This window comes from Saimiri boliviensis, chromosome 6, assembly GCF_048565385.1.
Source record: "Saimiri boliviensis isolate mSaiBol1 chromosome 6, mSaiBol1.pri, whole genome shotgun sequence".
Taxonomy (NCBI): domain Eukaryota; kingdom Metazoa; phylum Chordata; class Mammalia; order Primates; family Cebidae; genus Saimiri; species Saimiri boliviensis.
In genome coordinates, this window is record NC_133454.1 from 52861977 (window position 1) to 52876764 (window position 14788).

General features: G+C 48.8%; 2 protein-coding genes across 3 annotated transcripts in view; one reads left to right on the forward strand and one right to left on the reverse strand.

Annotated features, from left to right (window-relative positions):
* BACE1 (beta-secretase 1) overlaps window positions 1–9167 on the reverse strand; it is a 28565-nt gene extending 19398 nt beyond the window's left edge. The window contains exon 1 of the mRNA XM_003923653.4: window positions 8392–9167. Coding sequence (XP_003923702.1) covers window positions 8392–8652 — 261 coding nt within the window. The 5' untranslated portion in view covers window positions 8653–9167. The remainder of the gene's footprint in view (window positions 1–8391) is intronic.
* A 58-nt stretch (window positions 9168–9225) lies between these two features.
* The window catches only part of CEP164 (centrosomal protein 164), an 89486-nt gene continuing 83923 nt past the window's right edge, over window positions 9226–14788 (forward strand). For both annotated transcript variants that reach the window (XM_074400639.1, XM_074400641.1), the window contains exon 1: window positions 9226–9371. The gene's annotated coding sequence lies outside the window, so the exon portion shown is untranslated. The remainder of the gene's footprint in view (window positions 9372–14788) is intronic.

The following is a 14788-nucleotide window of genomic DNA, read 5'->3' on the forward strand; positions in this document are numbered from 1 at the left end:
TGGTTCACGCCTGTAATCTCAGCAACATGGGAGCCTGAGGCAGGTGGATCACGAGGACAGGAGATTGAGACCATACTGCCCAACATGGTGAAACCCCATCTCTACTAAAATACAAAAAATTAGCCAGACGTGGTGGTGCACGCCTATAATTTCAACTACTCGAGAGGCTGAGGCAGGGGAATTGCTTGTACCTGAGAGGCGGAGATTGCAGTGAGCCGAGATGGTGCCACTGTACTCCAGCATAATGACAGGGCAAGACTCTGTCTCAAAAAACACACACATACACACACACAAACCCCAACTTTAAATACATGCATATATATATATATATATATATATATATATACATATATATGTCCCAGAAGTCCACTGTATAAAAACAATAAAAACAGACTGGGCGCCAGGCGCGGTGGCTCAAGCCTGTAATCCCAGCACTTTGGGAGGCCGAGGCGGGTGGATCACGAGGTCGAGAGTTCGAGACCATCCTGGTCGACATGGTGAAACCCCGTCTCTACTAAAAATACAAAAAATCAGCTGGGCATGGTGGCGTGTGCCTGTAATCCCAGCTACTCAGGAGGCTGAAGCAGGAGAATTGCCTGAACCCAGGAGGCGGAGGTTGCGGTGAGCCGAGATCGCGCCATTGCACTCCAGCCTGCAGCCTGGGTAACGAGAGCGAAACTCCGCCTAAAAACAAACAAACAAACAAAAAAAAAAACAACAAAAAAAAAACAGACTGGGTGCAGAGGCTCACACCTGTAACTCCAGCACTTTGGGAGGCCAAGGTGGGTGGATCACCTGAGGTCAGGAGTTCGAGACCAGCCTGACCAACATGGTGAAACCCCATCTCAAAAAAAAAACCAAAAACAAACAAACAAACAAAAAACGAATAAATAAAAACAAAGTTATCTGGGGAGCTCAGAAGATTGGGGCGGGTGGGTGGGGACGGCTTGGTGACAGGAAGGGTGGGGGTCTAGAGTGCTGACTACTTATCTGTCTCCCAGTCTTCTCCCTCAGGAAAGAGGTCCCTTTACAGAACTCTGCCAAATACAGTTCAGAAACCATTATGGGGGAAGGAGAGGAAAAAAGAAAAACCACCTGGCCCTTCTTGGTTTCTGAGGCCCTGAATCCTCAGTTTCTACTGCTCTGATCATTTTCTCTTGCTTCATTGTTTACACCTAATATTCCTTCCCTAATCATTTTTCTCCTTTCCCTCTCTGTTCCCGCAAAGAACAGGTCTATTTGCTAACTTGACTTTAACAACCTCTCTGTGGGTGACTCCCAACTCTGCCTGTCCAGTTCTAACGTCTCTCCAGATTCCCACTGTCAGCTGGTGGCTGAATACATCCACGTGGATGACGCACTAGCATCTCAAAGACAACCAACAGGTCCCAGATCGTAGAACACAGTGAGGAAGGGACCCAGTATTTGGACCGAGAATCCAAAGACCTAGAATTGAACCTCGACTCTGTTCTTACTAATAGAATCACTTTGGGCAAGACACTTAGTCTCTCTGGCCCTCAGTTTCCTCATCCCCAAAATGGGTATGCTAATACCAATCCCTTGTAATTAAAGCAGAATAAAAAACATGAACTTTAATAAACTATACTGTCCTTCATGGCTGGGCGCAGTGGCTTACACCTGTAATCCCAGCACTTTGGGAGGCTGAGGCAGGCGGATCACTTGAGGTCAGGAGTTTGAAACCAGCCTGGCCAACATGGTGAAACCCCCATCTCTACTAAAAATGCAAAAAAATTAGCTGGGCATGGTGGCAGGCTCCTACAATCCCAGCTACTTCGGAAACTGAGGCAGGAGAATCACTTGAACCCAGGAGGCGGAGGTTGTAGTGAGCTGCGATTGTGCCATTGTCCTCCAGCCTGGGCGACAGAGTGAGACTCCATCTCAAAACAAACAAAAACTATATTGTGTTTCTAAAGCTTGCCCCTGTTACTTTGTTCCCTGTCAGAGAGGTTAAATGAGGTCAGAGAGGTTAAATAAAGCCATCATCTCCTCTTCCCTCTCTCTCACCCCATACATCTCATCAAGCGCAGAGAATAACTGCTCGAACAATATATGAATGTCGATTCTGCCTTCCTACTCTCACTGCCACCACCTTGTCAGGCCCCCGTATCCTGAGATCCTTGTTTCCATGTCTAGAGTCATGACACTAGACTCTCCAAGTCATCCTGCACAAGGAAGCTGTTTTCCTAGAACTGAAGTTAGACGATACTATCCCTCTTCTCATATACCTATGAGGATTCCTTACTGCTTGCAGAGTAAAACCCAAAGTCCTGTCAGCCCCACAGCATCCCCACCATGCCTCCTGGCTCCTCACCACAGTTCACGCTGCTCTTCATGAAGCGGTACTCCCCACTACTCTCCATATTGCAAAGCTTTCTCATCTTTTGAGGCCTTATTCAAATACCTTCTTTTCCAGCAAGTCATCCCTAATCCCCATCAGAAGTAGCCGCTTCTCTCTGTGCACTTCCAAGACCTACTGTACTATTTGTACCCAATGCATTTGGTCTTGTGTGATATTTAGGTGTTGTATCTGTGTCTCACATCAGATTGTGAGCTGTCCTAGGGCTAGGACTATGGCATTATTTTTCTCTTTTACACATAGTAGGTGCTCAGTAAATATTTGTTAAACTGAATTGACATCACAAATTTCACTCCTAACAGTTACCTTATTTTTCTGCATTTGGTCAGTGATGCTCATAATCTCAAAATGAGATGACATCCTTTTACTTCTTTATTTTGAGACGGGGTCTTATTCTGTCACCCAGGCTGGGGTGCAGTGGTACGATCTTGGATCACTGCAACCTCTGCCTCTCAGGCTTAAGCAATTCTCCTGCCTCAGCCTCCTGAGCAGCTGGGTTTACAGGCATGCGCCACCACGCCTGGCTAATTTTTGTATTTTCAGTAGAGATAGGGTTTCACCATGTTGGCCAGGCTGGTCTCAAATTCTGACCTCAGGCGATCTGCCCTCCTCGACCTCACGTGAGTGCTGGGATTATAGGCATGAGCCTCCGTGCCCGGCCCCTTGGTTTAGAAAAATAAAAATACTTTCTCCAAGAGCTATAGTTCTGCATTTACGACTGCCCATCAACAGTTCTCTTTAGATGCTTGCAGCTGATGTCTTCATTCACTCGATGTTTCTTAGGTGTTTGTTCTGAGCTTGGCATTGTTATAGGTTATTATAATACAAAGACTGCAAAATAAGTAAATAAAATTTAAAAGACATCGTCCTTAGGAGCTTGAAGTTTTGTTGGTTTGTCTGAGACAGAGCCTCACTCTGGAGTGCAGTGGCGTGATCGCAGCTGACTGCAACCTCCGCCTCCTGGGTTCAAGCAATTCTCCTGTCTCTGCCTCCCAAGTAGCTGGGATTACAGGTGCCCACCACCACACTGGGCTAATTTTGGTATTTTTAGTAAAGATGGGGTTTCACCATACTGATCAGGCTGGTCTTGAACTCCTGGTCTCAGGTGATTTACCCACCTTGACCTCCCAAAGTGCTGGGATTACAGGAATGAGTCACTGTGCCTGAGCTTGAAGTTTTATGAGGGAAACAAACAGAAAAACAGTTGTAATACATTCCAGGTATAGTAAGGGAGGTATCCGCAGGTGTAATGGGAGAATGGAATAAGGATGCCTATGATCAACTCTTCTTCTCCAAGACAAATGGCACAGTAGGAAGAACAAGGACAAAATAGGTCTTAACTTACTAGCCTTCTACCTAGCCAGTGTGTTAACCTTTCAGCCCATGTCTTCTGCTAGACACTGTGAGTGATAAAGATCTTTTTTTTTTTTTTCTTTTCTAGAGACAGGGTATCTGTCACCCTCTGACAGGCTGGAGACTGCAGTAGCGCAGTCACAGCTCACTGAAGTAGAGGCCTTTCATATAATGCAGGAATTGCTATAAGGACAAGCTAATGGGAGGCTAAGGTGGAAGTGTCACTTGAGTCCAGAAGTTGGAGACCAGCCTGGGCAACATAGCGAGACTCCGCCCCTACAAACAATTTGAAAAAAATCAGCTGGGTCTGTGGCATGCGCCCGTACTCCCAGTTACTCGGGAGGCTGAGGCGGGAAGAGCACTTGGGCCCAGGAGCTATGATGACGCTCCTGCACTGCAGCCTAGGCAACAGAGACCCTGTAATTAATAAACAAACAAACAAATAAATTTGTATACCAGGGCCGGGCGCGGTGGCTCAAGCCTGTAATCCCAGCACTTTGGGAGGCCGAGGCGGGTGGATCATGAGGTCAAGAGATCGAGACCATCCTGGTCAACATGGTGAAACCCCGTCTCTACTAAAAATACAAAAAAAAATTAGCTGGGCGTGGTGGCGCGTGCCTGTAATCCCAGCTACTCGGGAGGCTGAGGCAGGAGAATTGCCTGAACCCAGGAGGCGGAGGTTGCGGTGAGCCGAGATCGCGCCATTGCACTCCAGCCTGGGTAACAAGAGCAAAACTCCGTCTCAAAAAAAAAAATAATTTGTATACCAGTACTATAAGCCATCCCTTCCTGCCGCTTTTCCTATTCCCATAGTCTTGTTATCCTCTAGTTCACCCCAGATGAGAATCTCAAAACTATCCTTGATGTCTTCTTCCTTTCCCTTCACACCAGTGTCACCAAATACTGCCCGCCTGCCTTGGCATGTTCTCTGCATCCTGCCCTTCCTTTCTCTTTCCATCCTGTCATAGCCTCATGCCCTCCTTGCCATAGAGGGCCTCACACCTAGACTGTTGTGACAGTCCCTGCTGCCTGTGTCTTTCAGTCTCATTCTTTTTTTTTTTTTTTTTTTTGAGATGGAGTTTCGCTCTTGTTACCCAGCCTGGAGTGCAATGGCGCGGTTTCGGCTCACCGCAACCTCCGCCTCCTGGGTTCAGGCAATTCTCCTGCCTCAGCCTCCTGAGTAGCTGGGATTACAGGCATGCACCACCATGCCCAGCTCATTTTTTGTATTTTTAGTAGAGACGGGGTTTCACCATGTTGACCAGGAAGGTCTCGATCTCTTGACCTCGTGATCCATGCGCCTCGGCCTCCCAAAGTGCTGGGATTACAGGCTTGAGCCACCACGCCCAGCCCAAGTCCCATTCTTTTTAAGATTCAGATATCTCTTCCTAAAGATCGCTGAATTTATGTCATTCCCCTGCCCCAATAAATTCAAATTTTCCCTTATATATCTTTTTTATTTTTATTTTTGAGACAAGAGTTTCACTCTTGTTGCCCAGGCTGGAGTACAGTGGCGTGTTCTCAGCTCACTGCAACCTCTGCCTCCTAGGTTCAAGCGATTCTCCTGCCTCAGCCTCCTGAGTAGCTGGGATGACAGGCACGAGCCACCATGCCCGGCTAATTATGTATTTTTAGTAGAGACGGGGTTTTTCCACATTGGTCAGACTGGTGTGGAACGCCCGACCTCAGGTGATCCGGCTGCCTCGGCCTCCCAAAGTGCTGAGAATACAGGCGTCAGCCACTGCGCCCAGCCTTATATCCGAACACCAAAGTCCAAACCTAATAGTCTCACACTTAAGCTTTTTGGCAATTTGGCTCTATTTTATTTACCCGCACTTATCTGGTCTCAGCATAAACCTGTAATATTAACAGGACTGGCTCTCTCTTGTCTCCTAAGCAACCATGCCGAAGCCCCGACATCCATAACTCGTCCTCTCATTCACTGTGGCCTCTCCCAGTTTGAGGGGGTAGGGTGAGAAGGAGCAGACATGGACATACGAGTAAGGTGCAATTACAGTGCAATGGGATGGTACGGTGCCATCTGCCCCCTGGGAATAGCCTCTGACTCCTGTCCATCCTTCAAGACCACGCTCAGTGCACATGTCCCTGGTGAAGCTTTCCTGGATGAGTTTATCACCTTCTGAACACCTGTGGCACTCACTCTTTGCACTCCTATAAATAAGTGCTTCTCAAATTTGAGGCACAAACTACGGGGCCCCACTGTCAGAGATACTGACTCTAGAGGTCCAGGATGGGGCCAGGGAATTTACATTTTTAGCAGGCTCCAGTGAGGGTTTGCAGACCTCACTTTGCGTATCTCTGCACGGATGACCTTGTACTTCTTTCACTTCCACTCTAACTCTATGTGGGCAGAAAACGTGTTTTCGTGGCTCTTTGTGGATCAGCTCCCAAACACCAGCAATTAATTGCCTAGCACAGAGAACGTGCTCCCCAAATTTTACTTTTACTTGCTCAGTATACAATGCCATCCAAGTTTTCATTTGGCACTTATGACAGCCGTGGCAGGTAGGGAGAAAGGGCATCCTTCTTACAGACAGATGGGGACAGAGTCCAAGCCACCAGAGGGCAGAGATTGGCTGATGCAGGCTTAGTTAGAAACTGGAGTGCAAGCCACCCAGTTGCTTTAGTTGTGGGCTCCTTGGCACTAGCTTCTAGGCTGGTGCGGAACTTTAAAGCCCACTTTCCTCTTCTAGAAAGGTGCAAGGAAGGAACTGACATTTATTGAACAATTATTCTCTGCTAAGACTAGACTGCAGGATGCATGCATTCTTTCAGGAGATTGGGGAAGTACAGTAATGGATACCTCAGTTTTAAACATGTAAAACGTGGAGGCTGAGGACATCCAAGTGTTTGTGTCTCATTGCATAGCATGGAAGAGGCAGAACAGGCCAGACAAGGAGAAAGTGACTTCATATTTGTTGGAGGTCAGTTTTGTATGCAGGTGTGTTGTTCTGGGTGAAAGCAGAACAACTGAGAGAGAACAATTAAGCCTCACAATTTAGTCCTCACAATTACCTTGCAAAGGAGATCTCATTTCACTCATTTTAAAGGCGTGGCAGTAGCTTCAGAGAGGTTATGCAATTTGCCCAAGGCTACACAGCTGAGAAGAGGAAAAGCTGTGGTGGGTAGAGCTGCGATTCCTGGACTGTCTGATCTCAAAGTTCACGCAGGTTCTGCAGCCCCGTCCTGCGTCATGCCATGGGGTCTGTGCACAGTTTGCACAGCACATCAGTAGCAGAAACAGAAGTGGGTCCCAGGTCTCCACACATCCCCTGCTCCCTGACAGTACCTTCTAGCATTCTGTTTACTCAGGGCCTAGATTTGGGCTCTGTCCTGCCTCTCTGCTTCCCATTGGAGGCTACTTCTGGGGGAAGTTACGGTGCACAGGAAAGGGGAGAAAGCAGGGGAGACCAGGCCTTCGGCTAGCTGAGAGTAGGGATGGGGAGCATGCACCTAGGAAGGATGGCTTCTGCAAGGTAATTGGGAGGTGGGGGTTTGTGTTTCTCCCAGATCCAGTTGTCTGAGAAGTTCAGGGAAGTGTGGCTGTCCCCTGCACCCACCCCAAACACACTCCCACCTTCACAGACCCTCCCAAGGACAGGCTTCCCAGACACAGATCCGGGGGTGGCTCACAGAGATGGGCAGGATCAGATTCAAGGTGACACGCACCAGCAGACACAGAACCATAGGGCCGCCGGGGCCTGGATTCCCCAACAGAGGCGGCAGATGCACATAGAGGTTAGCCACAGCAGCCCACGTGGAGGGCTGCTCACCCACAGAGGTGCAGAGGGCACCACCTTCACCAGCCACCTTGAAGGTACCTTGGAGATTGTCAGGAAGGATGGGGAGGGCAGGCAGTGCTTTCTGTCACTGCCATGCCTCCCCTCTCCCCTGCCATGGAAGGAGTCCCACCATGGAAGGAGTCCCACTCTTCGAAGGGAGCTCTGGCTCCTTTCCTACCATTCGCGCTTTCCCCAGGCTCAGTTCAGTTCCCCTCTAGCCTGGGGAGGTGTGGGCTGGGGGAGGGGCTGCAGTATAGATCGCCATAGGGGGAAGGGGAGGAGGGGACAGCGGGAGCCTGTTCAGGTCTTCCGGGCTGAGTGCAGTCACGGGGGCCTCAGCAACCTCACTTTGGGGGTCCCTGTGTCAGCCCAGACGGTGGGAGCAAGGGGCTGATCCAACTGCTGCCAGGATTCCTTGGTCCCAGAGGTGCTGGGAACAATGGTGGGAACATCAGAGGAGGGGACGAGGTTGGGTGGCCAACCTCCAGAGTGGTGGGATTTGGGACACTCAGTCCGGGCCGCCACTGTCAGAGGGGGCTGACACCTGTTATAGTGCCCCTGTGGCGGACCCTTCACCCAGGTCAGCCTCCCAGCTGATGTGTCTCTCTTGCCCCAAATCCTTCCTGAGGGCATATGTGTCAGATGAGGAGCAAGGGGAACTAGGCAGCCAGTGAGGGGAGAAGGGGAGGGAAACGGGAGCTTGGGAACACTTCTGCCAACAACCACGTGACCCCCGGGAAATGGTTGGGGAGGGGTCCTTCCTGCTGTCCCTACCAGCCCTTTTGAGCAGGGGCCAGCCTGCGGCATCCCCATCCTGCATGAGCAGGGGGAGGGCTAGGGCTGGCCTGACCACCTTACCGTCTGCGGGGGGCTGCCCACGGTCATCTCCACGTAGTAGCCCTGCCCCGACTTGCCCCTCAGGTTGTCCACCATCTCCACAAAGCTGCCCCTCCGGCCGGGCTCCTCGGGCTCCTCGTCGGTCTCCCGGGGCAGCCGCAGCCCCAGGGGGGCGCCCCCCAGGCCACTGCGCAGGGGCAGCCGGATGCCGTGCTGGGTGCCGTGGGCAGGCAGCATTCCCGCGCCCATCCACAGCAGGAGCCAGGGCAGGGCTTGGGCCATGGTGGGCCCCGGCTTTCGGGCCCTCTGGGCTCGCACTGGTCCACGTTCGTCCCTGGCGCCTGCCCCCAAGTCTGGGTGGTGCTGCTGGTGGTGGTGGCTTCTCAGGAGAGGGAGCTTGGGGGCATCAGGACGCCAGAGCCTGCAGGGCCCTGGGCCAGCCCCCGGGGCCGGGAGGTGGAGAGCGGGCAGGGGAGATCCGCAGAGCACGGGAGAAGGGGAGAGGCTGGGATCCGGAGCCCACTACGTCGGCACGGCGGCCGCCAGCCTCGGCAGCGGGCACGGGCTCCCGGCGGGGCTGGGAGGGGCGGGCATGGCGGGCCGGCGGCGGCTTCCCGGGTCCCCCCGGCGGGCGGCGGCGCGGGCAGGGGCAGGGACTCCGGGCTCCTGCGGCTGCGTTGGCTGCTCAGGCCACCATAATCCAGCTCACGGCTCGCAGCTCCCGGGCGGGCTGGGGAGGCGGAAAGACTTGTGGCGGCGGCTGTCAAAGCCAAAGGGTTTTCGCTTTTCCCTGGGATCGCTGGGAAGTGTAGTCTTCCCATGGCAGGCAGTCCGGCTTCCGGGGCTCTAGAGGGGTCTGGGATGCCCTCTGCCGAGGTGGAGTCCGCCCTGCAGGGCCCTGGCGGGAAGGGCCAGATGGATGGAGGGGAGCACACCTCTCTTCTGTCAGTCTTTCTTTCAGCATGGAAGGAGCACCCACTTTATGCCAGGCACACTTGCAGGTACTGGGGCTGCAGAGAGAAACGCACATGCACCAAAGGTGGTTGTACAAGGGACAGTTAAGTGATTCCTGCCACGGTGGGTTTTCATATTAAACGACGTGGCATTAAGGAGTAGGGATTTGGGGGGAGATCTAGGGGATCTGGGAAGACTCAGTGGGAGAAGGTGGTATTTAATTTGAGTGTTTAAAAATGGGTAGGATTTTCAAGAGCAGAGACTGAGGGAGCAAGATTAAAAGGGATGGAAGAGTTTTTCCAGGCTGCAAACCACCGGAGCAGGGTCCAAAAGGGGAAAGTGCAGTTGTCTTATTTTCTCGTGAGCCTCCGATCTGCTCGCAGGTAAGAAACAGCCTCAAAGGGTTGAGGCTCTACTTGCCTTGAATTCTTATGACCCGTCTGATTTTCTGCATCATCAGCCAGACTGAGGAGAAACAGCTGTTGACAGCTTTAAAGTGTTAACACTCCAAGAAGTATCTGTATATTAACTGGTAAGAGCTTAAAGCCTTCAAAAGCGTTAGAGTTCTAATAGCTTAAAGGGGAAAAGCCGGTATGGTTTTAGCAATATAGTGTTTATCAAATGTGGAAAGCCATTGATAAAATTCAGTAGTTACTCTGATTTATTATTATTTTTTGAGACGGAGTTTCATTCTTGTCACCCAGGCTGGAGTGCAATAGGGTGATCTTGGCTCGCCACAACCTCTGCCTCCTGGGTTCAAGTGATTCTCCTGCCTCAGGTTCCTGAGTAGCTGGGATTACAGGCATGTGCCACCACACCCAGCTGATTTTGTATTTTTAATAGAGGCAGAGTTTCTCCATGTTGGTCAGGCTGGTCTCGAACTCCTGAACTCAGGTGATTGGCCCGCCTCATCCTCCCAAAGTGCTGGAATTACAAGTGTGAGCCACTGCACCGGGCAGACAATCTGATTAAAAAATGAAGGGAAGGCCAGGTTTGGTGGCTCATGCCTGTAATCCCAGCACTTTGGGAGGCCAAGGTGGGCGGATCACGAGGTCAGGAGATGGAGACCATCCTGACTAACATGGTGAAACCCCATCTCTACTAAAATACAAAAAAATTAGCTGGGCAAGGTGGCAGGCACCTGTAGTCCCAGCTACTGAGGAGGCCCAGGCAGGGGTAGTCCCAGCTACTCAGGAGGCTGAGGCAGAGGAATTGCTTGAATCCGGGAGGGAGAGGTTGCAATGAGCCAAGATCGTGCCACTGCACTCCAGCCTGGTGACAGAGCAAGACCCTGTCTCAAAAAAAAAAAAAGGGAAAATTTCTTTTCTCTTTTGAAAGGGAGTCTTGCTTTGTCAACCAGGCTGGAGTGCAGTGGCATGGTCTCGAATCTGCAACCTCTGCCTCCCGGGTTCAAGCAATTCTCATGCCTCAGGCTCTGAGTAGCTGGGACTACCGGTGCATGCTACCACACCTGACTAATTTTTCTATTTTTAGTAGAGATGGGGTTTCACCATGTTGGCCAGGCTGGCTTGAACTCCTGGCCTCAAGGGATCTGCCCACTTGGCCTTCCAAAGTGCTGGGATTATAGGCATGAGCCATTGCACCCAGCTAGGAAACTTTTTAAACAAGGTAACAACAAACAAAAAAATTATACAAAATGTAGTAGTAATGTGCTAAGTTACTCCCATTAAAGGCAGGCTTTGGAAAGGAAAGATCATTATCTCTACTCTTATCCCACGCAGTTCAGAACAGTCTGACTGACTCAAAAGACAAGAAAATGGAAAAAGTGTTAGACGTGTTGGAAAGCAAAGGAATCAGTAGTTGCAGATTGTATGACATGGATAGAAATCCTAACCAATGAAGTAATTAGACACAAGTTAAAAATATAAAAATCAAAATAGAGAAATGTATGAGAATTGTATATATGATAGAGATGGCATTCGTATCAGAGGAAAATGGATGCATTATTCAGAAACTGTTGTTGGGACGTCTGGCAACCCATTTGGAAGGAAAGAAAACCAAATGTCTGTTTCATTCATCTGAAAATAAACTCCAGATAGATTAAAGAATTTAACATTAAAATAAAACTACAGGAAAAATAGAATATTTTTATCATCTTATATTGAAGACTATCTCCCTAATGAAACCCAGAAGGTAAAGAAACCCAAAAACTGGATGGGTTTGATAACTTAAATATTTAAAACTTCTGTAGAATCAGAAGTATTCCAATACTGCCAGTGTTCTAATTCTGGTTCAGCTAGTAAGCGGGAGACCCCACCCTGGTTACTTAACCTTTTTGAGTCTTTTTTTTCTTTTTTTTTTTTTTGAGACAGAGTCTCATTTTATTGCCCAGGCTTGAGTGAGTGCAGTGGCTTAATCTCAGCTCACTGCAACTTCCTCCTCCTGGGTTCAAGCGATTCTTGTGCTTCAACCTCCTGAGTAGTTGGGATTACAAGAGCCCACCACCATGCCTGGCTAATATTTTTTTTAGACAAAGTCTCCCTCTGTCACCCAGGCTGGAGTGCAGTGGTGTGATCTCGGCTCACTGAAACCTCCACCTCCTGGTCTCAAGCGATTCTCCTACCTCAGCCTCCCCAGTAGCTGGGACTACAGATATGTGCCACCACACCTGGCTATTTTTTTTGTTTGTTTGTTTGTTTGTTTTTTGTTTTTTGTTTTTCTTTTTTTGAGACGGAGTTTCGCTCTTTCCAGGCTGGAGTGCAATGGCGCGGTCTCGGCTCACCGCAACCTCCGCCTCCTGGGTTCAGGCAATTCTCCTGCCTCAGCCTCCTGAATAGCTGGGATTACAGGCACGCGCCACCACGCCCAGCTAGTTTTTTGTGTTTTTAGTAGAGACGGGGTTTCACCATGTTGACCAGGATGGTCTCGATCTCTCGACCTTGTGATCCACCCGCCTCGGCCTCCCAAATTGCTGGGATTACAGGCTTGAGCCATCGTGCCCGGCCTTTTTTTTTCTTTTGAGACGGAGTTTCGCTCTTGTTACCCAGGCTGGAGTGCAATGGCGCGATCTCGGCTCACTGCAACCTCCGCCTCCTGGGTTCAGGCAATTCTCCTGCCTCAGCCTCCTGAGTAGCTGGGATTACAGGCATGCGCCACAATGCCCAGCTAATTTTTTGTATTTTTTTTTTTTTTTTTTTTTTTGGTAGAGACGGGGTTTCACCATGTTAACCAGGATGGTCTCGATCTCTTGACCTCTTGATCCACCCGCCTCAGCCTCCCAAAGTGCTGGGATTACAGGTGTGAGCCACCGCACCCGGCCCATTTTTTAAAATTTTTATTAGAGATGGGGTTTCTCCATGTTGGCCAGGCTGCTCTCGAACTCCTGACCTCAAATGATCCGCCTGCCTTGGCCTCTCAAAGTGCTGGGATTACAGGCATAAGCCACTTTGCCTGGCCCCTAATGGAGATAATGATATTAATAGTTCAAACCTTATAAGGTAAGAATTTGATGAGGCAATCCTCGTGAAGCTTTTAGAATGGTGTCCAGCATGTTGTAAGTGCTCAGTAAAGGTCAGCTATTAGTATTATTACTGTTGCAATTGCTGAGAAAGGTGACATTTGCAGAGTTAAAAGATTAGCCACAGATTAAGAAACAATATTTGCCACACAACAGAGAGACAAAGGGCTACTGTTATAATGTTCAAAGAGCTTCTACAAATCAATATAAATTCCAAACAATCTGATAGAAAAATGAACAAAGGGTAAGGGGAAAGAGTGAGGAAAAACAAAAACAACAACAAAAACCAAACAAAAAAGAAGAGAAAAAGAAAACTGAACAAAGAATGTGAACAGGGAATTCACAGAAGAAATTCAAATGGATGATAAACATGAAAAAAAGCATATGAAGAAAGCTTAACTTCATTAACAGTTGAAGGAACCAAAGTAAAACAGTAGATTCTTTGTTCCTTTCTCTTTCTTTTGTTCTCTCTTAGATTTGTAACATTTGGTATTGATGAAGGTATGTTTGGACTGCAAATTATTCCATTTTTCCAGAGTAATTTGCAATGCCTATTAATATGTAAAAAATGCAAACTCTTTGGGCAATGTCACTTTTAGGACCCTATCCAACAAAAACAACAATGCTTCAGCAGTGTGTACTATAGCAAAACCTCGGGTTCAAAACAAAGCTGGGTGTAGTGGGCTCATGCATGCAATCCAAGCTACTTGGGAAGCTGAGGTGTGACGATCGCTTGTGGCTAGGAGTTCAAGACCAGCCTGGAGACAGAGCAAGATCCCATCTCTTTAAACAAAACCAAAAAAAAAAAAATCATCAGGCCGGGTGTGGTGGCTCACTCCTGTAATCCCAGCACTTTGAGAGGCTGAGGTGGGTGGATCATTGAGGCCAGGAGTTCAAGACCAGTCTGACCAACATGGTGAAACCCTGTTTCTGCTGAAAATAGAAAAAAAAAAAAAAAAGGCCAAGAGCAGTGGCTCATGCTTGTAATCCCAGCACTTTGGGAGGCCGTGGAGGCAGAACATGTGAGGTCAGAAGTTTGAGACCAGCCTGGCCAACATGGTGAAACCCTGTCTCTACTAAAAATACAAAAAAATTAGCCAGGCACGGTGGCAGGCACCCATAATCCCAGCTATTCAGGAGGCTGAGGCAGGAGAATCTCTTAAATCCAGGAGGCACAGGTTGCAGTGAGCCGAGATTGTGTCACTGCACTCCAGCTTGGGCAACAAAGTGAGACTCTGTCTCAAAAAAAAAAAAAACCAAAAAAGAAACAACAACAACAACAACAAAAATTAGCTTGGTGTGGTGGCACATGCCTGTAATCTCAGCTACTTGGGAGGCTGAGGCAGGAGAATCACTTGAACCTGGGAGATGGAGGTTGCAGTGAGCCAAGATCATACCACTGCCCTCCAGCCTGGGCAATAGAGTAAGACTCTGTTTCCAAAAAAAAAAAAAAAAAAAATTCAATAGGGAAGAAGACATCTGTTCAATGAAATCCTAATTAACTATTAAAAACAGTGGCACAGCTTTTTATGAACTGGCCTTGGAAGATGTTTATGACATGTTAAAGAAAGCACATGTGGCCAGGCATGGTGGCTCCTGCCTGTAATCCCAGCACTTTGGGAGGCCAAGGCGGGTGGATCACAAGGTCAGGACTTCAAGACCAGCCTGGACAATATGGTGAAACCTTGTCTCTACTAAAAACACAAAAATTAGCTGGTGCATGCCTGTAGTCCCAGCTGCTTGGGAGGCTGAGGCAGGAGAATCACTTGAACTCCAGAGGCGGAAGTTGCAGTGAGCCAAGATCATGTCACTGCACTCCAGCCTGGGCGACAGAGCAAGACTCTGTCTCAAAAAAAAAAAAAAAAAAAAAAGGAAGAAAGTATGTTAGAACAATAACATTATGATCTCATTTCTGTAAAAATTAAGAAGAATGTGCTTGTGCATACAGTATATGTATATTATATATAAAAATGTATATGTATATAA